We start from the raw sequence: 24,752 nt of genomic DNA on the forward strand, positions 1-24,752 counted from the left end.
ATACCACTGGAGGCTGAGTCAGTGAACATATTCAAAGCCGCCAAGATGGACAGATTCTTGATCTACAACAGAGTCTTAGTTGTAGTAGCTAAATAAAATGCTGAAAAACAATCTCATGCAGAGATCTAAATAGGACAATAATGCTAGTTCAGTGCAGTTCTTATTTGACCTAGCTATCGGATTTGGGAACCACATATGTCCAGCAATCTAACACAAAATCTCATGTCTTTCTACAAGCAATGAAATTTAATTGAGCCCTACTGCTTTGAATTTAAGCGCTGAAATTATAATTCTAATATTTAATGAGTTTAATACGAGTTCTTGCGTTATTACTGACTGTTATATTCTTGTTTTATAGGATGTTCAGTTGAAAGCAAAAACATATTTGCTTGGGACAGATTTATCCAATTTCAAGTATGATGATTTTATTTTTGTACTGGACATTATTAGCAGGTATTGGGGCAATACTTATACAGAACTGGCATGATGTTTTAATTCAACGTATTGTATGTACTAAATTTATTTCAAACATCATTATTATTTATTTCTGAACCAGACTAATGCAAGTTGGTGAAGAATTTTGTGGCAGTAAATCTGAGGTGTTGCAGGAGTCTATTCGGAAACAAAGTGTGAATTATTTTAAAAGCTATCACAGGTAAAAGTCATTCATTTTTATTAGAATGCAATTACATTTTTATGAACCTTCTCCCTCAAATAGTGTGTTCCCAGTGTAAAGGTAAATATTTTGTTATAGGCTCTTAAATTATAGCTTCATGGTCACTTATACTGACAGGAGCTTCTTATTTCAAGATTTGTTAAACTTAATTCAAATTTTTGTCATTTTCCACTGTTTCTTTGCTCCATTATTCTGCTTTCGAGAATGGGGAAGAAATCTGACCAAAAATGTCAGCAGTATAACATAAAACTTCTGGCGAGCTGGTGTGGGATAGATTCAGAACATTTTTCACAGCTCAAAACCAGGCATCTGCAAGGTGCTGTGGGCCATCAGCATCAGAATTATATTCAAACACAATCTCATGGCCCAGCATTTCCCTCATTCTATCATTACTATCAAGCCAGGGGACCAACCCTTCATCAATGGAGAGTGCAGGAGAGCATGGCAGGAGCAGCACCAGGCATATCCAAAAATAAAATGCTTATCTAGTGAAGCTAAAACACAATTGTAAATAAGCGTTGTTTTCCTTGGTTGCGCACCTGAAGACCCCCCCTGAAAAGTTGGTGATATGCATAGGAAAAATGAATATTAATCCTTTATCCTATTCAGTACTTGAATAGCACACTAAATGCGTTTCCGATATGGCTTTTTAGGTGGCTGTGCTTGATGTGTCTGAAAGAAGTATGCTAATCTAAACTATGTGCAACTGAATGGCAGAGACTGCTGCACTTAGATTTTATACTTGGATACATTTAGGCACAAACTCTGCCAGAACAAACTGTCAGGAAGATATACTAATTCTCAATGTTATTGGAATTTATTGTAAAGCAGAGTAAAAGTGAGGCCTGTGTATGTATGTGTGTGTGACTTAATGCATTAAAGGCAGCTGGTCTGAAGGCTTTGATGTATTAGGAAATAAGCTAGGTTTGAAATGTTAAGTAGGTAGGTATAGGTGTAAAGATAAAAGCAAAAAACTGTGAATACTGGAAATCCAAAACAAAACCAGAAACAGAAATACCTGGAAAAACTCAGCAGGTCTGGCAGCATCGGCGGAGAGGAGCACAGTTGACGTTTCGAGTCCTCATGATCCTTCAACAGAACTAAGTAAAAATAGGAAAGTGGTGAAATATAAGCTGGTTTAAAGGGTGGGGAGGGGGGAGGGGTTGTTAGGACAAGCAGTGAGTAATAGGTGGAGATAACCAAAAGATGTCACAGACACAAGAACAAAGAGGTGTTGAAGGTGGTGATATTATCTAAAGGAATGCGCTAATTAAGAGTAGAGAGCAGGACAGGCAAGCCAAGTGGTTATGGTACTGGGTTTGTAACCCCAAGATCAAGAGTTCAAATCTCACAATGGCAAACTATGAAACAATGTAACTTCATCTGAAACAGATGGAAACAGGTTTGTACTCGAAAGAGTTACAGATAGCTCTAGTGGGGGTGGGGTGAAATAACACTAAAAGGACATAAAACAATGGGTGGAAATACACTTAAAAATAATGGAAATAGGTGGGAAAAGAAAAATCTATATAAATTATTGGAAAAAACAAGGAGGAGAGGGAAGAAACGGAAAGGGGGTGGGGATGGAGGAGAGAGTTCAAGATCTAAAATTGTTGAACTCAATATTCAGTCCGGAAGGCTGTAAAGTGCCGAGTCGGAAGATGAGGTGCTGTTCCTCCAGTTTGCGTTGAGCTTCACCGGAACAATGCAGCAAGCCAAGGACAGACATGTGGGCCTGAGAGCAGGGTGGAGTGTTGAAATGGCAAGCGACAGGGAGGTCTGGGTAATGCTTGCGAACAGATCGAAGGTGTTCTGCAAAGCGGTCAACCAGTCTGCGTTTGGTCTCTCCAATGTAGAGGAAACCGCTTTGGGAGCAACAAATGCAGTAGACTAAGTTGAGGCAAGTGCAAATGAAATGCTGCTTCACTTGAAAGGAGTGTTTGGGCCCTTGGACTGTGAGGAGAGAGGAAGTGAAGGGGCAGGTGTTGCATCTTCTGCATTTGCATGGGAAGGTGCCATGGGAGGCTGTTGAGGAGTAGGGGGTGATGGAGGAGTGGACCAGGGTGTCACGGAGGGAACGATCCCTACGGAATGCTGCCGGGGGGTCGAAGGGAAAGGTGCAAAGAGAATATTTGCATTTTTAAATGAAACAGACTAGCTTAATTTCAAAGGAGGGGTGAAACATGTTACCTCGCCAGGTCTGGTAGAATTGGTACTGAGAGATTTTTATTATCAGAGGGATAAAGTCCAAAGACGTAGTTAAATCATGGGAATTTACATTCAAAGAGGAAAATATGTATAAAGGAGCAAAGGTGTGTAAGGGCAGGCATTCTGAGATCTAAACAAGTGTAAAAAGTCTTCAGCATCTATGCCTCAGGTTACTGTCTACAAAACTGAAGTTAAGAAAACTCACTTTGAATTTGATTGTTCAGGTTATTGTGTTTTTTTTTTTGGACCTTTTAAAATCTGTGTCTTACTGTTGCCTTAACGAAAGTGTAACTGGGAGTTAGATTAATTAGCGGATTTAGAAGTTTTCATAGTAATTTATAGATCTATGTACGTATTTAAAATAATTTCTTCTATTAATAAAGGTTTAATTTTGTTTTGTAAGAAACTTATAAGACTTGGCCTTATTACTACTGAATTCAAGACACGCATCTTGAAATTTATACAAATTACAAAACAGATGTGGCAGTTGCTTCAAGTTTCCCTTTGGGATTTGAGCAGCTCAGCATTTACCATCGACTGTGCCATAACACAAACCCGTTGCTCCTGCTTCTGGAGCTGGCACTTTTCTGTCGGTCTTTAGGGACAGGCCTATTTGTCAGAAGGATTTTTATTCTTGCCTTTTTAAATATAAAGTGATTTTGTTTGATTTACACACCTTCCCCTCTTCTTCCCCACCACCTCCAAAATTCTTTTGCAATATAACTTATTTGGAGTAAGTATTGGGCACGTAGCTGCAAACTCCATTGACAGCTACTGAAGTAATCCACAGGGCCCTCCCCTAAACCTTGAACAATTGTTTCCTTACCACAAAGGACTAGGTGCCCTCCTTTCCCAGACCTTATACCTGCTCCACGTTGCCTGAATTGAAATAAGTTCTCACCTTCAAATCAGCACTACCCTGTTATTTGCATGCTATTGGTTTTTATACCAACTCAGTTGCCATGTTCCTTCACCAATGAAAAAAGTATGCCATTCAGCCCTTTGAGCTTGTTCTGACATTCAGTTAGGTTCACTCCCTTTTGTGTGAACAAGTACTTCCAGAGTTCACCCCAGAATGGCCTGGCTCTAATTGTAAGGGATTACCCGTTGTTTTAGACTATCTAACTGAAGGCGTTAGTTATTCACTGTCTATTCTATCGGTTCCTTTAATCATTATAAACACCTCAATTAAATCACCCCTAACTACAGCTTGGCCCACTTACCAGCTCCCTCCAAGGCAGGCTGCATGACAAGTAGACTGCTGCTTGTACTGCTGCCACCAAAGCAGCCATAACAGCAGTACAAACACATTGACAAAGGACACACTTCTAAATTAGTGTGGAGAGCACCAATGTGAAAATCACAGCTTCTGCCACCTCCAATTACTCAAAACTTTTCTACTAGACAAAGCTATCCAAATAAAGATTCTGGCTTTTTACTTAGGAAAAAAAACAAATGATTTATGGCTCTTTTCATCGGACTTCCCCCTGTGATTGTGCTGCTGCATAGAAGTCCTGAATTGCCCCTGATCTTAATCTCCCTGCAACCATAAGAGTGCATTCATCAGTGCCTGAAGGACTAGCAGGGAATCAGGCACAGCATATTTAGGAGTTTTCAATTTGGGGAAGGTCTTCCATTTTTAGTGTGACTCAAACTTATGCCACAAAAATTCATTCAAAGAAACAAAAGATACAGAGCAGGTCACTGTCTTTGTTTAAATAAAGACTTAAACAATTACAATTAACAGCAGAAAAATGGCTTTGCTTCCTGCTATACCTGAAATCCAGTTGCAAATGTTAAGAGACCCTCAAAACAAGTACAATTGGAGGTTATTTGCGTTTAGGAGATGGGTATGGGCAGTGCTGTGGGTGGAAACTTGTTTGAATGAAGAGTTTGATGGATAGATGTAAAAGATTGCAGAGACTTGGACATATTGTTACAGGCATAACTTGTGTTGAAAAATCCACAATGTTTTAAGTCATGTAGTTTGCTAGCACCCTCGTTATGCATCTTTGAATATGAATATTGTGAAGGAAATTCCAGGCCTTTACTTCTCTTTGGGCACCTAATGCTACATTCGTCATTGTTCCTGTTCCCTGAGAACAAATATAATTTTGTATAATTTCAAATAGCTAATGCTAGTAAATTTTAAATAAATGTATCTTGATGATCTCATGGAAGGAAAATTGAAGCAACTAAGAAGTTTACTTGTAAAACTACTTCAGAATGTTCTAGCTTGAGTACTGAGGTGCAGAAAGAAATCTGCTTTCTGAGGTGTTACTCAGTAAGTGTACTGATATAATGTAAGTATCACAGAATAGTTATGACGCAGGAGGAGGCCATTCGGCCCATCATGTCTGCACTGGCTCTCCAAATGAGCATTATAACTTAGTGCCATTCTCCTGCCTTTTCCACACAAGCCTGTACATTGTTTCTATTTAAATAGTCATGTAATTCCCTCTTGAATGCCTCGATTGAACCTGCCTCTGCCACACTTCCAAGCAGTGCCTTCCAGACCCAAACCACTCGCTGTGTGAGAAAGCTTTTTCTCATTACATTTGCTTCTTTTGCAAATCACTTTAAATCTGTGCCCTCTCATTCTGGATCAATTTTACAAGTAGGAGCAGCTTCTCCTTATCTACTCTTTCCAGCCTCCTCATGATTTTGAAGACTTCTATCAAACCTCCTCTTAGCCTTTTCCTTTCCAAGGAGAATAGTCCTAACCTCTCCAACCTATCTTCGGAAGTCAAGTTTCTCACCCCTGGAACCATTCTTGTAAACCCCTTCTGCACTCTCTCCAATGCGCTCACATCCTTCCTATAGTGTGGCACCCGGAACTGTATGCAATACTCCAGCTGAGGTCTAACAAGTGTCTTTTATAAGCTCATATAACCTCCCTGCTCTTGTACTTTATGCCCCTATTAAAGCCCCGGATACTGTGTGTTTTATTAACTGCTCTCTCCACCTACCCTGCCACCTTCAATGATCTATGCACATATAAATCCAGGCCCCTCTGCTCCTGTACACCCTTAAGAATTGTACCCCTTAGATCCTAAAACTTATGTGTGTAAAATAAGGCTATTATAATTAAAATATTAATGAAACTATTTCATCTCTTTTTGTAGAATACGCCTTGAAGAACTACGAATGTTTTTGGAAAATGAAACTTGGGAACTCTGCCCTGTGAAATCAAACTTCAGTATTTTGCAATTGCATGTAAGTGATTACAGTCAGGAATGGAGTTTGTCAAACCAACTTTAAACATCAAAGGAATGTATCTCAATTCTTCTTCTTTCGGCTTCTCCTATTTTACTTGGAATTGCCGCAATGCTGGTTGATCACTTTGCCTATCTCCACCTGCCTATCACCCATTCCTCTTCCAAACCTGCTGCGTTGAAGTCTCTTCCCACTGCATGGTCTTAGGCCTTTCTCTTCTCCTTCCTGGCAGTCCCATTTCTATCACTCACTTCACCACATTTCCCTTCTCTCTCAGTGACAGATGACCATACCAACTCAATCTCTTCTTGGCTACTTTCTTCAATGCTCCCATGATTTTCACTGATCCCCTGATGTGCTGCTTCCTGATTTTGTACTTTCTTCTTACTCCGCATGTCTGTCTCAGCATCTACATCTCATTAGTATCCATTCACCACCTGCATAGATAAACCTCCAAAATCAGCTTGGGAGTAGGTCGTCAGTGTGCAAGTTGAAGAGGGTTGGGGCTAAGACAGATCCCCAGGGTAGCTCATTCATTGGTCTCCTCCAGGCGCTAGCCTTCTCACCCTGAACTGTCTATCTCAGAATAGCAGCCCAATGGCATCAGTAACCCATTGATATTTTGAGAAATAGGCCAGTGTGCCAGACTGTTTTGTACAGGGAGGTCAAGGAAAATTGTCCCTGTTTTGAGATTTCTTTGAAGGCCATTTTGAATGAAAGTGCTTAATGTGAGGACCTGGTCATGTCCTCAAAGCCTTATCCTCTTTCACCATCTTCAGTGTTTCTTTCGCATCCTTTTCCATATTACTCTTGTTAAGATTTCCTCCACCTTAGCAGAAGAGCCACCATCAATTCCAGGACAGAGTAAATAACATTTTCTATGAATAATATAATCAGGACATATGCCATTTCTCAGTTATCTGATACGATTGTACCATTGAAAAGTCCTACTTACTACTTTATTTGCTTTGCTTTTTGGATGTAGTTATGATTTCAAGTTCACTGCAATCCTCTCATTGTTTATTTTTGATTGACGATCTACTTTGCACACAACCTTCTCCCTGTCTTTGCACTCAGATTGTAAGGATTTCATGTTTGACCCTCATGTTATCAAATAGGTTTATTCTTGTTGTTATGGTTCTTTTTATCAAGTAATTCTTGAAGTATGCATTTAAAAATATACCATTCTATGCTTTGCCCCTCTAACAATTTGGTCCAATTCTATTTGTCGCCTCCTTTTCTTTCAAAACTCACCTTTCTAAAATGACAATTCTGCATTGTACTCTCCTTATCCTTTGGAGCATCTGATGTAAAATGACATTATGTAATGGTCACTGTTTTCTGATCTCTGGTTTGTTAGGCAGAAGCAGCTTCAGAGTCTTCCTTTACCAAAAAGCAATCGCTAATCATATCAAAGAAGTCTCTTGGCATGTAGGTTTATGTTCAGATTTATCTGAGGGTTTATTTAGTTGCACAAAATATGGTCGTAGAAATTTTAAAACTCTCTTATAGATAAACTGCAATTCATTTTTGAGTCTGTGGGAGATTCTGGTTACCATATACAGTATCCATTTATTCATTATAATTGTCTCAGCTATGTCACAAATCTCTGTGGGTTCTTGTCATTTTTAAGGAATTTCTAATAGCACAGACCTTCAAAATAAAGAAAATGACAGATCAACACCCAAGGTTGTAATGTAGTTAGTGTTATGTACGTTGCATTAGAATAAGCATTCCACCTTGTTGCCAATGAAATAAATTAATATAGCTTTTGCTCAATTTTTCATACGTTCAATAGAATTGTATCCTGAATTGTTTGCTTAAATTGAAATTCAATGCTTTAGCTATCATTAGTCCTAAATCCTAATCTATTTAAATGACCTTAATGGAAATCTATTGCTTTTAGGAGTTTAAATTTATGCGACAGTCACGTTCCCCCTCAGTGTCTCCTAGCAAGCAATATACAGCAACATCCGCAACAGCAGGATCTCTATTTGACCAGTACCAAAATGGTGGAAATCCATTTGAACACCAGACAGACATCAAAGATGATGAAACAGAAGATGTTCTTGCTGCTAATGGGGTAAGACCATGTCTATTTGCAGTGTTTTAAAAGGAGAGAATTTCAGAATGGTTTGCTTTTTAGCAGCAAGAGAGCAACCTTAAATTTCTGAATTAAAACTAATGTCAAAAGTATCTATAGTGCTTTTGAGAGGGGAACATAGGTTTATGTATTTATGTGGAAAACTTCAATCTGTTAGACCATTTTCATAATACCGATATGAATGAAGTATGCAGAAAGTAGAGCATGATATTAATGGCAAGGAGCTTTTAAAATTGCCTTGAAAGCTAGTAGTCACAGACAGGTTTGATATACTGAGACAGAGATTAGAAACTTGTCTTTGCTTAATTTTAAATGTTTTAAGGTTTCTATAACTAACCAGTAAAACTTAAGTTCCTGTAACAATTTTCCTTGCTGATGCCATACACTTCATCATGATAATCTCTTTCTTAGCCACTTTAAAGGAATATATGCATTAATTGTCTCACTCTGCTACCTCTGGGTTGGTTGCAGCTATGAATACTGACAGAAGATTCACTGTTGTTCATCCTTTGTCATATTGCCAGAAGGATATTAGTTTATAATTACATTTTCAACTTAGCAAGTTTACCAAATGGCCAGCTGAACCAAAACAGATCAGGAAGACAACTGAATCCAGCTAGGGTATTAGCTGGGGCCTACAGCACACTGGGTTAGGAAAGAAGGCCCCTACTCTTGGTCATTGTTCAATGAAATACAATGTATGGGGATCAAAAAGATATGATTAAGCCTAGTGTAATTTGAGTGTCTTGTAAATAGCAGCCAGTTGGGAAAGGCAGCAGGAAGTGATTCCTGCCTGTGGAGTCATACCCTAATAAAAACATAAAGCCTTCAGTAGAAGAGTGGTGAAACAAATCAGCATGGTCAGAGGTCTGGGAGCTTGTTTTCAGCATGTCTTGTTGGTCAACAAATATACATGAAAAATTGGGACAACTAAAGTAAATTGCGCAAAAGTGGCTGAGTGGTTTCGGCAGACATTTATTTATAAATAGTTTGATTAAACTGTTGCATGTAAAGATCAGTTAATCAATGATTGGGCACCCAGTACCAACTGAAAACCTTCCCAGCACCAGTGTATTTTAGCCAAGTGAATTTCAGAATACCCTCTATTCTGCTGCATATCAGAAGATCACCCTGTATTAGAACAGTACATTTTCTACTTCCAGCACCATTATTGTTTGGACTTATTATCAGTAAAATTACATTTTCGTGCTGGCAAATTTGTACTGAGTACTGGGATGGCCAATGGGTCAGATCGAGAAAATCCACACCTGCCCCATTCAATAGAGGAAGATGTTTTCATTCCATGAATCAGTCTAGAGTTGAACACAATTTCACGAGATAAAGTAATGGCACATTCAAACTACCATCCACTATGGTCCATGAATTTTGCCTAGTTCTGTAGCTTTTCTTACATAGATAACATTAGTTTTGTTATGATTCCCATAGAGACCAATAATTTTAAAAACAAGTTGGAACTTCCAATTAATATCTGAAAGGATGTAAGGACAAGATAACATGTTTTAATGCTTGTACTGTAACAAAAGACTAAATACAGTATTGACTAAACACTATCTTTTATCAAAAGATATATATATCAAACCACAAAACAGAACATTTTCCTTTTCCTTTTAGCACAATCGAAAACACATTTTACGGATATAATTACACTGTGTAAGTAGTCATTCACTTCTCCCAGAACCAGTCCAAGGGGGATTCTTCGTTCCTGAATGTTTACTTTTGTTCTTTTCCTTTCTCAGCCTGGAAACTTTAGACCTCAAAAGCCTTTGGACAGTGAGTTTTTTTCCTCAGGGTTTCTTTCTCTAGCAAGCTAAGCAAATCTTCCAGCTTCATTTTAACTCCTCATTTATTCAATTTGAATGCAAGCTCCCACCCACATTTCTGCCTGGTGAACTACAGCATCTTGCTGCCTACACCTACTCTCCATCTTCCGTATTCTGACAGACTAGCCTTGTCTGAGAGTTTTCAGGGATATCTTACACCCTCTCCACTCAAAGCCCATCTCCATGACAGCCTGAATCACATGGACCAGGAATGCTGATTCACTATCCTTGAGACCCCAGCTCTCTTTTATCTTGGTAGTAAATGGGCAGTTTAAAGTACAGTTGTTTACCGCCCGACATTCTCAACACCTTTTTGGGGCTTTAGAGACCCACAGTTAGCACACAGGCTGCTGCTATTGTCTCCAAGTGTAAACACCTTGCACCTTCTTTCCGGTAAAACAGTCCAGGCCCCCTTTAATCTCTAATAATCAAACCACCCAGGCTTGCTGTCAGGCAGACTTCAGGACAGGTCACATCACCATCTTTATTTTACATTGAATTAAAGACACGGTCACAAAACAACAAGCATCTAAACCTAGACAGCTCACCATCACCTTCTGGACGACAATTAGGGATGGGTAACAAAAACGTTGCCCACGTCCCATGAAAGAATAATAATCTCATAATTGTAACAATTTGCAAGCATAACATGTCTATTCAACAGAACTAATCTTAATTTAGCCTACATATTCCTGGTGATGTTTGGTTAGCTGAATTTCTAGTTCCAGGTAATTGGATTGAGGATTGTTTCTGTCCACAGTATGAATCTGATGAGTTGGAGAAGAGTGCTTACCAAGACTACGATAGTGATAGTGATGTTCCAGAAGAACTTAAAAGAGACTATGTGGATGAGCAGACTGGCGATGTTCCTGTGAAGAGGTAGTGTATTATAAATAGTTCACAAAAATAATTGAATTTTCAGATGTAGTGTGCATTGTCTAAGGGCTGTGGAAGATCCTTGCGTAGTTTGCCAACATGTCGTAATCAATGCTTGTATTGTTTTCATCACTGTACTTCCACTTTTATGGGCGTTGTTACAATGCAGGTAATCACCTAATACTTTGCTCGACATCAAAAATGTACTAACTAGACTCACCCATTGAACCCACCTGGTAACCAAACCCAGCACTCCATGTGTGCTGCAAGTCAGATAATAGGACTTGCGATTAGCAATTTTCCTTATGGAAATAGTTTATGGTATAATACACTGGAGATTACATGCCCACCACATTCTCTCGTCTGCTCCAAGACAACGCTGTCAAATCATATTGATGAGGATATAATTAAGTCACATTTAGTATCACGCAGAAGGCATAAGATCCTCATAGTATGAATACATATCAAACAAAATTACTGTCACTTCATAAGGGTTGAAGTAAATGGTAATATTTTTGGGATATATTTCTTGCTCAGTTGGTTATTATAGTGGTTCTCATTCTGGAGTCTGCAGAAACCTTTCAGGGGTCTACACCCAGGGCCAGCTGACAGATAGGCAACTTCCCAGGGTGCTGTTGTCAAGAGTTGACATGTGAATGGCGACTGGAAGTGTGCTGTGCTTCTCCCACCACCACCCCTCCACCCCCATGCTTCTGTTTTCCCCTTGCTACTGTGGTGCTCTCTCCATGGGCTCTTGTTCTCTCAATGTTCTTATCAAGGGTGGACACTCTGCAGTGCCTGTGAGAAGCAGGCATACTCATTTTACTGATATTAGTAAATAGATACCTGTTTTCTTACAAGTATTATTAAAACACTCAACTTGAAACACCTTCATATTATGTGGTGTTATAATTTTAGAGGGGGAGGTGGTCTGTGATTACGAACCCCTTTGAAAAGAGGTCCTTCAACCAAAAAAGCTTGAGAGCCAGTGGGTCGCACATCAAAAGCTTTTGGATGAAACGGTCATTGTGGGTTTTCCACAGTGCGATGCTGTACGTGGATCTCACGATTTCTATGTCAGCCAATGGAGTCCAGTGGAGTGGGTTTTCAGACATGGGCAGATCATAAACCCCTCCAGGAAGGGTATGAAAGGAGTTAAATTGTTAAGCATCTGAGACCTAACCCCAAACCACCACGGAGTGCACCTACTCCTAGTTGAGGAGCCAAATAGGGGGCAGAACATTTTAGACTTAGTGCTGTAATGAGACAGGATTAATTAGTAATCAGACAGTAAAGGATTTTGTGGGCACCCTCACCTCCACCTTCGATGTCCCCATTAAAGCCATTACTCTCTTTCACTGTAGCCTGTCCACTCGTACAGCCCTCATTTCGAAGTCCAGAGACTTGAAGCGATTGTAGATGCATTGATTTTGATCATCCAGAATTCCCTAGCTTCTAGAACAGTCCTAAAGATTGGAAGCTAGCAAATATAATCCTGCTGCACAAGAAAGGAGGGAGAGAATAAACAAGGCAGTTAACCTGTCATCAGTGATAGTGAAAATACAAGAAGCTATTAATAGGGATGTGGTAACTGGGTAGTTACAAACCATAAGGTTTTTGTAGCATTTTAGATGTATTTTCTACAGACCGGTTTCCTAGAACTTGGTTTTCCAGTACTGCTTATGCACCAGGAGGAATAGGAATACTTCTCCCCAGCCCCTCAAGCTCACAACTGGTCCCCCTGCACCCCATCTGCCAACCCTACCCCAGCAATCCTCCAATCTCCCCATCCATCGTAATCCAAAATCCCCTTCTTCCCAATCCCTAGGCCGACCCATATCTCTCCTCTCTCCTTCAGTCCCACCAGCAGTCTTCTAGCTCATGCCTTCCCACCGGACAGTCAGCCAGCCTCTCAATTTGGTAGGCTGCCAGCTGGGAAATAAGAAAAATCATTGACATGAGATTATGCCTTTAAATTCAGCAAGAACTCCACGTTCCCCACATTTTCAGGTTTCCCAGCTGCCACAAGCTCCTTACCTGTGAATATAGGGGCCCAGGTGTCAGTTCCAGAAACTGAACTAACCAGGTCTTTGAGACGTGCTTGCAATATGTATCCAAAATCGCCCTGAATAGAGAGATGTTACATCAACAATGTACGAAGATACAGTAAAGCTATTTGCAGACCTTGCATTTTCTGATGCTTTAAACAATGTATATATTTAAAATTTGCAGTTTCTTTTACAGTAAACCTACTTGATGATTACATCTTGGAATACGTAATGTGTTTCTTTGTAACTTTGCATATTTTGGCCCTTAACCAATTGCTGATCCCAGGGAGAGCTCGTGGGCTTGAGAGGGATAAAATCAGAGGACTTATGATGGAGGGAAATCATGTCTGCCAGGAGCGGGGATCAGAGACTTTGGGGATGGGTGACAGGAGAGGTGGAATGGGGGTTGGGGGTGAAATGGGGCCCTGGTGGATGGTGGTGAGTGGGGAGCCTGAGGTCCCTTGCTGGGGACCCTGAAGCCTTGAGTGGGGTGGAAAGTGGTGTGATCGTGGAGGCTTCACAGGCAGGCTGCTGGATCCAGGAGGTTGGTGTGACAGCACTCACCTCCTGAATCCACCGAGTTCTCACTTCAAAGTAGATGCCAGGTTCCTCAATGCTCCCAGTGGATTATGCTTAAAGTTTAAAACCCACAAGACAAAATTTGCAGCCTCATTATCATATTTAAGATTGCAATCCACTTCCTTGGATCAGGTTTATTGCCTGCCAATTTCCAGCCTCCATTAAAGCTGGAAATGGGTGTGTTGGGTCAGGAGACAAATTCCTAAGACATTAACCCCACACCCGACCAAAGCCTACTCTTTTTTCTTAAGTTAAAATTAAGTCATCGGCCCGAATTTTCATGGCATTGTGCAGTTTCTATGGAACCTCCAAAATGGCAAAAGAGCCAGGAATCCTAAGTCCAACAACATTTCTGGTAGAAACCATTTTCACGGTACTGAGTTCAAATAGACCCCACTTCCGCTGTAGCGAGGGCTTTAACCCATAGTGTGCCACTCACAAATTTCTAGAGCAGACATAATGCTCTTGAAGGGGGATAAGGTCTGTAGAACTGTCACAATGGGAAGCTTTTTAAACACCAGCCCTTTAAAAATAAAAAGAAAACTCAGGCTGCCTGTGTCAGAGAGTTGAAAAAACTTTGTCCTAGCCTGGCTGCTTTCCACAAGCTATATTTACTTCAAGAGGGGTGTTATAAGTTCAGTTTTATTGACAGCTCAAGGAGGATATTAAAATAATAGCTGTCTTGTGGTATTATGAAAGCTGTTTGTTTTTATAGGGGATTAAGCACCTGAGATTTAAAGGTTTTAAGTGGACATTCTTGAATGAAAGTTTTTTTTTTAATATAGTGAAGGCTATAATAAATATTTAGGCCTTCGCTTTATTTCATCTCACTGTGGCTCCTGAGTCTGCCCATGATGGATACTGGGTGAGTTGGCATGGGGGCTATAAGGGTCTGAGGAGGTGGGGAAACATGATTTCGTATAAGTTGGCATGGAAGCTATAAGGAACCAAGGGGGTGGTTGGGGACATGAGTTGGCATTACATTGGCATGGGAGCAATGAGATGGCACAGGGGAATGGGTGGGGGAGGTGATGGAATGTGAGAGTTAGTGGGCCTAAAATTTAGCAAAGCAACGAGGACGAAATCACAGAGGGTCGAGGCGGGCCTTTTAAATAGCCCACCTTGGCTCTTGGCCGCCTCCGATCTGCATGCGGAGGCAGCAGCCCTCACTCTATCCCACACCTAAGCACCCTTCCACCCTCCTCCATCCCAGAGCAAAGATCCTATCATTTGGAGGGGTTTCTCCCAAGGCGGTTGTAGTGAGCTGGGAAACTTCCTGACTCGCGCTACCCACCTCAGAAGTGAAAATCTGGGCCTTCGTGTCTGTTTAGGGTGGTATGGTTTGGTTTCGAATGAAGTAAGTTCCTATTGTCCTTGAATGATCCCCCAGTAATCTAATTAGCACCTGCAACCAAGTCTTTGCATGTCGGCTAAACTGCAGATCAAAGAATCTAACAATAATTTGCAGGCAATTTTGTTGTAATCACAATTTTTAATGTTAATAGGGAAATACAGTTCCAAGCTTAGTTTATAAAGATCCATATCTGTCTGTGGTGATGTAAGAAATATTAGACAGAAATCTTCAAAAATTTAATGACCATTTTAACATATTAATGAATTGCATTTGCAATAGGTTGTTATCTACTTATCAGCAAAGTTGCTGGTCACTAAAGCTTTTTTGTATTGACTGACAATCTCAAATACTGTAAGAGATAATTGTCAGAATAAATACTGGTGTACACTGTCAACCTGATAATGCCACACTATCTAACAGCTGTTTTCTAAACCAGCTCATGAAATCACATTTTGCCTTGAGTTTCTCATTACCTACAGTAATTAAATTTCTATTTTTAATTAGCGTTTCCAAAGAAACCCTGAAAAGTAGGAAGAAGTCTGACTACTATCTGAACAAGGGCAATACACTCATTTTAACAAACACTACTTTGAATGTAATAAGGCTTGTTGGTGAGTATGAAAGCTTTGAGTTGAAGTTAATTGAATGCCTTGTATTGGTAATGAATGTCACTGGCTTAAAATGGTGTCCTGTCTCCTCCCATGCCCCACTCCCCAAACAACACATTATACCCATTCATAACTCTCTCCACAACCATGTCCAGCCTACCTTTGCAACTTGCTTTAGCCTCGCATTCTCATCTGTGCCCTCCAATCTCCTGATTGTCACTTTCTGTGCCCCTCCTTCCTTACACCCCACATCACCTTCTATGGCAGAGCTTTAAGTGATCTTAGGCAACTGAACCCCTGTCTCAGCCCCACCAGCTCTCTACCTCTCTCTTTGTTTTATGAAGTTTTCTCAACAGTAATCTGTTTGACCAAACCTTTGGTTTACTTCTCTCAATCTCCACAAATTTGTCCATTCCTTTCTTTCTTTGTGAAGTACCTGTGGACATTTTTATATTGCAGGTGACAAGCTCTCTCATTTAGATATTCAAAGTTTGCTGTTCTAGACAGGGAAAGCCATTATTCGAATAATTGATACTGTTCACGGAATTAGGAGTAAAATTATTCACTGAAATTGGGAAGCCAAACCTGAGCTATATATGAGTTTGTTGTTTTCTAACATTACCTACTAATATTTGTCTATTTCACTTCTCCCAAGGGTGATACTTTATTTATACTGAACTCTGATATGGTTAAGTGCTTTTTAGAACGTGCAGCAAATGAAAATGTTGATGGTCCTATGAGCTTCAGTAATCTAAAGCATTCATCAACAGTGTTCTATCAAAATATTAAAGCTGCTCACTGATAATTATAGTATATTGTTCTATAGATCAGACATGCGATATATTTACCCAATTTGAATTTACTTTTAAATTTGGGCAGGCATTCAATGAAGCAGTTGGCCAAGACTATTTTAAGAATGGGAACCTAATTATTTCCTTTAAATACGGATGTAATTAAAGTAGCATTTTGCAGCAGGAATCATTTTTTCAACCACTCCTTGATGACATAATAAGGTCCAAAATGCTGTGAGTAATTGACCACCTTAACCTTATTGCAAGAGCAGTTTTGAACATTGTCACCCTCGGCAAGGACTCCTTAGTTTTGCCTACAGAATTGTTCCAACGTTAAGTGAATTAATTAATTTAAGTTGTTGATTCATGCGTGCTGAAACAAAGCAAACATTGCAAACATGAGAATAAAAATACCTGGAAAAACTCATGCATACTGGCACCTGGTGGCCACCATTCAGTGGCTGTTAAAGTATCTGATTGTTTAATTGTAGTTTTTTCATGCTAAATTTAAAACTGATTTCCACTATTTTTGCATATGAGAGGATATCCAGAAGCAGTTGTACATAACTTAAGAAACCCCAGATTAAATTATGACAGATGCATATGCTTTAATGCTGATGAACGATAAGGCATTAAACCAGTATAGTTAAATTAATAATGAATGGGTAAATATCTCTGTTGGCATTATTCTGGGTCTAATTGGCCACTGTTATTTTGCAATTTTAATTTTCCCTGTGCACTGCACTACTTGATGCAGGGCTCTTCTGATGCTTTCCAACTACACAAAATAATTGGTTTGCCAAACAGTTTTTCATGAAACCATCCCCTTCCAGATGTGTGTTGTACACGTGGAAGTAAAATAAAATACTGCACACTTCAGCATAGTACAAATGTAAAAGTATTCTATGACCTTGGACAGGTCTTTTGTTGACGTAGAAACATTGCAAGAAAATATAAATTATCAAAATACTGAGCTGTTTAACATCATTGATGTGAAAATGATGCACAGCTGTTCTGACATTTTTCTCCACTCAAGAATGTTGTTCAAATATTTTTTCACGAGGCCCGTGTGTCTGTACCTCATGTATACTAGAATTAGTGGATTTGGACCCAATCATCAATAGCTGCCTTCAGGATACAAGAGATGAAGGGAGACAAAAATTTAAGGAACACAGATAATTATTTGCCAACCATACAGTGGACAACTGATATCCAAACTCTCAATGGAAAGAATGCAAATCAAATTCTACAGCCTGTTAATCTGTGGGATATTTTAAGAGTGTTCTTGGTGATCAACTGCAAATTATTTGTCAGATTTGTTAATCTTCCAAAGTGTGTCATCACACAAGGGTACAAAACTGAATAAGTTTAAATATGAAATTAACAGCATTAATAAAGAAGTGAACCTCAGGATACCTCAAAGTACTTTATAGCCATTTGTTTTTTTTTGAAATTAGGTCATTGTTGCAATGTGAGAAATGAGACATATAATTTGTGCATTGCAAAATACCAAAAACAGCAATGGAATAAATGACCAGAATGTCTTTTTTTAATTGTTAGATGGAAAAATGTTGGGCAGCACATTGAGAAACATTTTCTGCTCTTCAAATAGTGCTATGGGAACTTCTGTAACTGCCTGAGAGAGCAGTTTTGGGCTTTGGTTCAACGTCTCATCTGAAAGGCGACACTTCTAATAGTGCAGCACTCCCTCAGTACTGCATTGTAGTATATTTACTCAAGTATCTGAATTGAGTTTTAAATCCATAACCTTCTGAGCTGGGAGTGTAACCACAGAGTCATAATTGACACCAGATTGTAAAATAATTTCAGGATATTTATTAAATAGAATGTTTAAACTGTTCAACCTTTCTTGTCACAGCTTAGCTAATGATAAAAAAAATGTTGTCATGCAGCATGTTTAGTGAACTCGGAAACAGCTATTTGTTAAGACCGTGGCTTAAGTTCTACATCAACTTCACATTCCCATCCTATTCCCAAATCCCTTGATTCCCTTAGTGCCTAAAAATCTATCAATCTCAGTTTTAAATATACTGATGACTGAACTTTCACAGCTCTCTGAGGTGGAACATTCCAAATGTTCACAACCCTCTGAGTAAATTAAATCTCCTGCTACCTTTTCTATCCTATTTAAGTGACCTTAAGAGTTGAGCATCACTATTGGACCAAGTCATTTTTGACTCCAAAATTAAATTTTATAAAGTTGAACATGGTTGCCATTCATTGCTGCTAGTAAAATAAAGGCTACAGCACACAATGTAATCTCCCCATAACTGCAAAGGGAGTTACTTGATGCAGTGACTTAACTATGACAGCCTAGAGAGTCGAGGTAGGTTTCGTAATCTTGAGGCGAGTAACAATTTAATCAATTTTTATTGTGTTCATTGGAAGAAGGATGTCAGCAAGAGCATCAGGAGAACTTTCTATTCTCTTTCAAATAGTGGTGCACCCATTTACGCCTTAGTTACTGGATCAGCCAAAAAAAAAATGACAGCTTCAAAGATCCTGCTTAACAGTGTCATCTTAGATTATAGATTCAAGTCCTGAAGTGGAATTTGAAACTGCAGCATCTTAACTCAGGTGAAAGTGCTGTTAAGTCAGCAGATAGTCACAGACACCAGCAACCAACATTCTCAAAGTTAATTCATGTCTGCTGTAGATACTTTCTTGAGTTGGTGATATCAGTTGTCCCTTCAGTAGTCTTATAGAAGTTGATTTACTGCTCTTTAATCTACTTGTAATCTACTGAGTAATGCAAGAATGTAACAGAAGCACCTCCTTGTCATCTGGATTTGACTTTTATATCTTTCCTCACATAATTCTTCATCTCAAAAGCAGAATGAGTGGAAATTTAGTAAATGTACAGAACAACAGTTATGACCATATTCACTTTGCTTCACCCATAGAACTTTTTTTGCATCATATTCTAAAAAAAAATGAACAAATTATGTTATGGTACCCTCTTCAGTAGGTCAGTTTAATTGATTTAAAGTTGATTTTTAACTTCTCTTTCCAGTCTTTTGCTGCCTGAATGCCTGTGCAGTGTCACTGACAGCAACAGTGCCTGTTTCTGTCAGTGAATCTGTTGTATTTTCTGGCTGTTCCCATGGAGAAAGAGATTTTAAAAACTTAAATTACTTACTTGCAATCAATGAGGAAATGTCAAAGGAGCTCATTAGCATATTAACTACCTATTCCCTCTGACTCCCATTTTACTGGTTTTAAAAAAAAATGTGCTGGGTTTAACACAACATATAAATTAGCACTCTTAGCCACATTCTTTCTGTGGAAAATTGGTCAAAAGTTCCTTAGCGATGAAGCTACTTGGAACAAACTGTTTTGAAGCTAATTTTTGTTCAAGGCAGAATAAAGGATCAGACTGGATCAAACTGAGGATCAGTCGTCTCTGCTTCAATCTTTCCTGAGGCACTGATGGTGGTTGTGATTCTTTCTGCTCTTTCAAAGTGACTAATCTTCAGCTGGGCAGAGAGAGTGTGTTGGCTAGTTACTTTGGTGGACAGAGCAATCACTGCCTAGTTTAATCCTTCTCTCCCCTGAAAATTCACAAACACAATTTCCAGCAAAGTTATAAAAACACAAAGTGCTGGAAAATTCAGGTCTGGCAACATCTGTGGCGAGAGAAACTGAGTTAACGTTTCAAGTCCAACATGATTCTTCAGAACCCAAAGATTGTTTGATTTGCTAATTTTCTGAGTGATGGCCGAGGTGTACTGGTTTCACTTTTAACCATCTTACTGCCCATCACCTGAAACCAGTTAACACATAGAAAACCAAGTATTAAGCTTGGAGCTAAATTCTTATAATGTTTCATACATTGATTTTGATGGTGAAACATGAATTCTGGAACAGGCTGTATATTAGTGAATCTCTTGTGCTCTTGTTCAGCGTGTTCAAGAATTCTGCATTTTGTAAGCACCTGTTTCATATGCCTCATCACCATCACAGCAGAGTCCCCTCCACCACCATCATGACCCCCCTTTTGCTCAGCCTGTCCACCATTAAACCTGTTGAAAACATTCTTCCACATGTCCTTACGGACCTTACTTTCCTATCATACTCTCCTAACATAGCTATGTGATTTCTTTAATTTGTTTCTACAATACCCCATCTCATAATTTCCTCCAGCTTTCACACTGCCACTGACTGGTTGCAGAATCGCCTCTGAATCAGAGGTGGTGGGCTCAAGTCCCACTTCAGGTTTGCTTGACCAGAAATTAATCTAAGTCAGGGAACATGGTGGTGAAAGAGGAACAGGACTTGCTATGCGTTAAGGTGCAGACAGCAAAGTTTTAGATGGCCTTAATTTTACGGAGGATAAAATCTGAGAAGCCAGCCAGGAGTGCTTTGGAATAGCTGAGTCTGGAGGTAAAGGAGGTTTCAATAGCTGATGAGCTCAGTCGAATTAAGTCAAGCGATGTTACGTAGGTGGAAATAGGCAATTCTGAGTGATGGCATAAGTGAGAGCTCAGAAGCTCATCTCAGTGTCAAATTTGACACCAAAGTTGCAAATGGACTTAATCTCAGGGAGAGGGATGAAGTCAGTAGGACATAGAGTTTGAGCAAGAATAGGAAGCAGTGGCTTCAGTCTTGCCAATATTTAATTGGAAGAAATTTTTTGCCCATCTTCTTATTGTTCTTATTGACTTATTCTTGACTTTAAAATTTCTGCACACACCATTTGTTCCCAAACATAGGGGCACTTAGAAAGCATTCTCCTTCGAATAGAGCCTGACTTGGAAAATGACCACAGGTCAGGCAAAGTAGGACAAGGTGCTAGAAATGGGAGTAGGAAGATTGAGAGAAGGGTTTTTATGTCCACTCAAGGTGTACAGGCAGATGGTAGCGTAACTCAAGGGTCAGCGAAGAGCAGTTCAAGTGTGAGTCAGTTTTAGTCAGAGAGTGGCAATGTCACAGGCTTAGTAATCCAGAAGCCCAGGTGAATGCTTTGGGGACTTGGATTCAATCCCACTGCATCAGCTGGTGAAAATTGAATTCAGATAATTAATTCCAATTAATTAATCTGGAATTGAAAGTTAGTCTCAGTAATGGTGACTATGAAACTATCAGATTTTCATAAAAACACATCTGGTACACTGATGTCCTTTATGGAAGAAAATCTGCAGTCCTTACCTTGTCTGACCTACATGTGACTCCAGACCCACAGAAATTTGGTTGACTCTGAACTGAAATGGCCAAGTAAGACACTCCTTCTCGAGCCATTTGGGAATAGCAACAAATGCTGGCCTTGCCAGTGACATCCACATCCCATGAAAGCATTAAAAAAAAACTGAACTTCGGTGGAAGACGTCTGCTTCAATAAGAGCGTCCTCAATTAAATCTGTCACCTACACATAGCTAAAACTGCAACCTCAGAGCAGGGCAAGGACTGCATTCCCAGTGGCTGTGAAGGTGACCACAGTGACAAATCTTTATACATCTGGCTCCTTCCAGGCTGGAGCATTTGCAACATTTCATAGTTTTGCATCCACTGTTGTGTAAGGGAGGTCACTGAGGCTGTTTATTCTATATTTCGTTCTCTGTTACCAGAGAGAAGCAGGTGGAGCAAACACTCAGCTTCCCAAGGGTTGTATGCTTCCTCATTGTGTCACCTTGTCCTCCGAGAGAGAACTATATCAGTGGGTGGTGTAATCGGTCATGGTTGAATAGCTGACAGTATGTGTAAGCTGTGAGATATGGGCATGTGGCAGGGCCAAGCATTGGAGGTGGACCACATGAATGTCAGGTATGAGTCCTGATTGATAGAGATTTTTGGTATGTGAGTGAGAAGGACATTCAGTAACATTTGAGGCTAGTAATGCAGTTGATTGGAAATGGCCTTTGAAGGTGCATTCACTGACCTTGGCCATTCATGTGAGGTCATTGAACTCCTTGCAGTACTACACCCAAGTACTCTGGGCTTAACTGCTGCCATTGACTGCTATGGCTATCCTGGGCCCCTACTGATGCAGGGCATTTCTCCTCCTTTCTGCTTCCTTCACCAAGCCCTCCAATGCAGCACCCAAAAACTTGGCGCCCATGCTCTCTTGTGTTGTGCCGTTTTCCAGTGTTTACCGGAGGGGGCGGGTGGATGGTACACCTGCTGCAGCCACAATGTCCTTGGAGGTACAGGCCAGCTTTAAGCAATGCAGACTAGCTTTTAGATTTGCCACCCGCTCACGATATTGTCCAGTCCATCAATAATGCAGTTTGCAATGAATGGACATGGAAATAATTTAAATGAGCAGGCATCACAAATTTGGCATGCTGCCCGAGTTGCCATCAGCTGGCTTGGGTTAAGTTTACATTGCACCAATGTAGTGTTCATAAACTGAACCGAAAAAGTAGCATTAAGTAATACCACATTGTATGAACTGCTACTTTATGAATGAGATATTAAACCAATATTATGCTGCATATTCAAGGGGCTGGGAAAGAAATAAATGAAACTATTTGAAGAACTGGTAGTTCTCTATATTCTGGTCAACATTCATCCCTTAATCATCACAATAAAAACCAATTAACTGGCTAGTTATCTCATAATTGCTGTTTATGGACCATTGCTATGTGTGATTGCTTGCTATGTTGATGTACAACACAGAGCTAAATACATTTAAAACAATTTGTTGACTGTGAAGTGCTTTAGAAAACCCTGCAGAGATGAAAAGCAACATATCAATGCAAGCTCATTCCATCAACTTACATTTTTTTCCTCCAGATCCTCTTCATTGTGTTTGGATTTCCATCGATTCCTTTTCAGCCTCCTCTTCCCTCTCCCACTCCTTCTGCTCCCCTTTCCCCTCTCCCATTCCTTTTCGCCCCTCCCCTCCCCTCCCCTTCCCTTCACCCCCTCCCCTCCCCTTCTCTTCCCCCCTCCCCTCCCCTTCTCTTCCCCCCCTCCCCTCCCCTCCCCTTCTCTTCCCCCTCCCCTCCCCTTCTCTTCCCCCTCCCCTCCCCTTCTCTTCCCCCCCTCCCCTCCCCTTCCCTACCCCCCTCCCCTCCCCTCCCCTCTGCTTTCGTTTCCCCCCTTCCCTCCCCTCCGCTTTCGTTTCCCCCTCCCCTCCCCTCTGCTTTCGTTTCCCCCTCCCCTCAGCATTCATTTCCCCCTCCCCTCCCTTTTGCTTCCTCCCTCCCCTCCCCTTCCTTTCCCCACTCACCTCCCCTTTTGCTTCCTCCCTCCCCTCCCCTTCCTTTTCCTCCCTCCCCTCCCCTTCCCTTTCCCCCTTCCACTCCCCTGCCATTTCCCCCCTCCCTTCCCCTTTCGTTTCCTCCCTCTCCTCCCCTTCCTTTTCCCTGCTCATGTTCCTATTCCCCCTCCCCTCCCCTTTCCTTTTCACCTCGCACCCCCCCTCTGCCCCTTTCCCCTCACCGCCCCATTCCCCTCAGCAACTGTGTTGTGTGGCTTTCTAATTTTTTTGTCTTGCCCTGAAATCCTCTCTCGAAAGCTTTACAAGCATGACTAATTTTGTGTTCCAAATTCATAACGACTGGAATTATAAATTTATTTTAGCTCTTGTCCCCATTAGCTGAGCTAGATTGATTTTTGTCATAGATGTGTTAAAATGTTAATCCGCCATATAATTATGATTTATGTATGAATTATTTTAATATCTTATGTTTAGAGTTGAAAGTGAAATATTTATGTTGTAGTTTTCCTTTCCCTTTGCCATTCCTAATATACCAAAGGAACCCCTGAAATCAAGTCCTGGCCTTTTGCTGATGTGTATCTGATTTCCAGAGATCTGTATCTGGCTTGTGCTTTGTGCATACATTGATAATAATTCGGAAATGGAAACCTACCAGATCGAGAAATTGGAGCACATGCCCATGTGTTACCTCTCAGCAGTCTCTACCACCTATAGTTTGACCATGCTTGTATAGAAATTGGCAAAGTGTGTTAAAAACTGGAAGCTGTTGAGGCTAGTTATTTGAAATGTCAAGTGCCTTCTTACAGCTTTAAATTCCAGAATTTGTCCTTTTAAAGACTTGGATTTACTAGTGAATGAAGTAGCGTCCACCATCATGACATGTTACCACTCTATTTGTTTATTTAAATCAGAATGAATAGTTTTATGTTTTAATTATTTAGTTTGGAGGTTTATGAATTTTATGCTCATTCAGCTGCAAGGAAGGAACGTTTTCTTTCCCAAGTATACAGCACTCTTTCCAGAGCTGTTTTGGCACATGTTAAATTAAGGATCAATTATTATGCACAATAACCTAATCTTGAGGATTCTTTACTACATTTCTATTTTTGATATTGGATACCTTTGAGATATGCCAATAAGAACTGGTCTGAGATTGTCCAGACTCATTTTACTTAGCCCTTGCTGAGAGGAAATGCCAGGTCCTTTATTGACATTTAATAGAGCTTTGAATTAATGATGAAACTATCATCTTTATTCTGCACCATCA

The 24,752-nt window shown here is 40.2% G+C and overlaps 1 protein-coding gene across 3 annotated transcripts in view; it reads left to right on the forward strand.

The window, feature by feature from the left end:
• Positions 1-24,752, forward strand: part of vps50 (VPS50 EARP/GARPII complex subunit) — a 204,974-nt gene that overhangs the window by 114,101 nt on the left and 66,121 nt on the right. For all 3 annotated transcript variants that reach the window (XM_041183726.1, XM_041183727.1, XM_041183728.1), the window contains exons 15-20: positions 359-453; positions 557-655; positions 6,010-6,100; positions 8,007-8,183; positions 10,806-10,924; positions 15,407-15,513. In XM_041183726.1, coding sequence (XP_041039660.1) covers positions 359-453; positions 557-655; positions 6,010-6,100; positions 8,007-8,183; positions 10,806-10,924; positions 15,407-15,513 — 688 coding nt within the window. The remainder of the gene's footprint in view (positions 1-358; positions 454-556; positions 656-6,009; positions 6,101-8,006; positions 8,184-10,805; positions 10,925-15,406; positions 15,514-24,752) is intronic.

Source organism: Carcharodon carcharias, chromosome 3 (assembly GCF_017639515.1).
Source record: "Carcharodon carcharias isolate sCarCar2 chromosome 3, sCarCar2.pri, whole genome shotgun sequence".
NCBI classification, from domain to species: Eukaryota; Metazoa; Chordata; class Chondrichthyes; order Lamniformes; family Lamnidae; genus Carcharodon; species Carcharodon carcharias.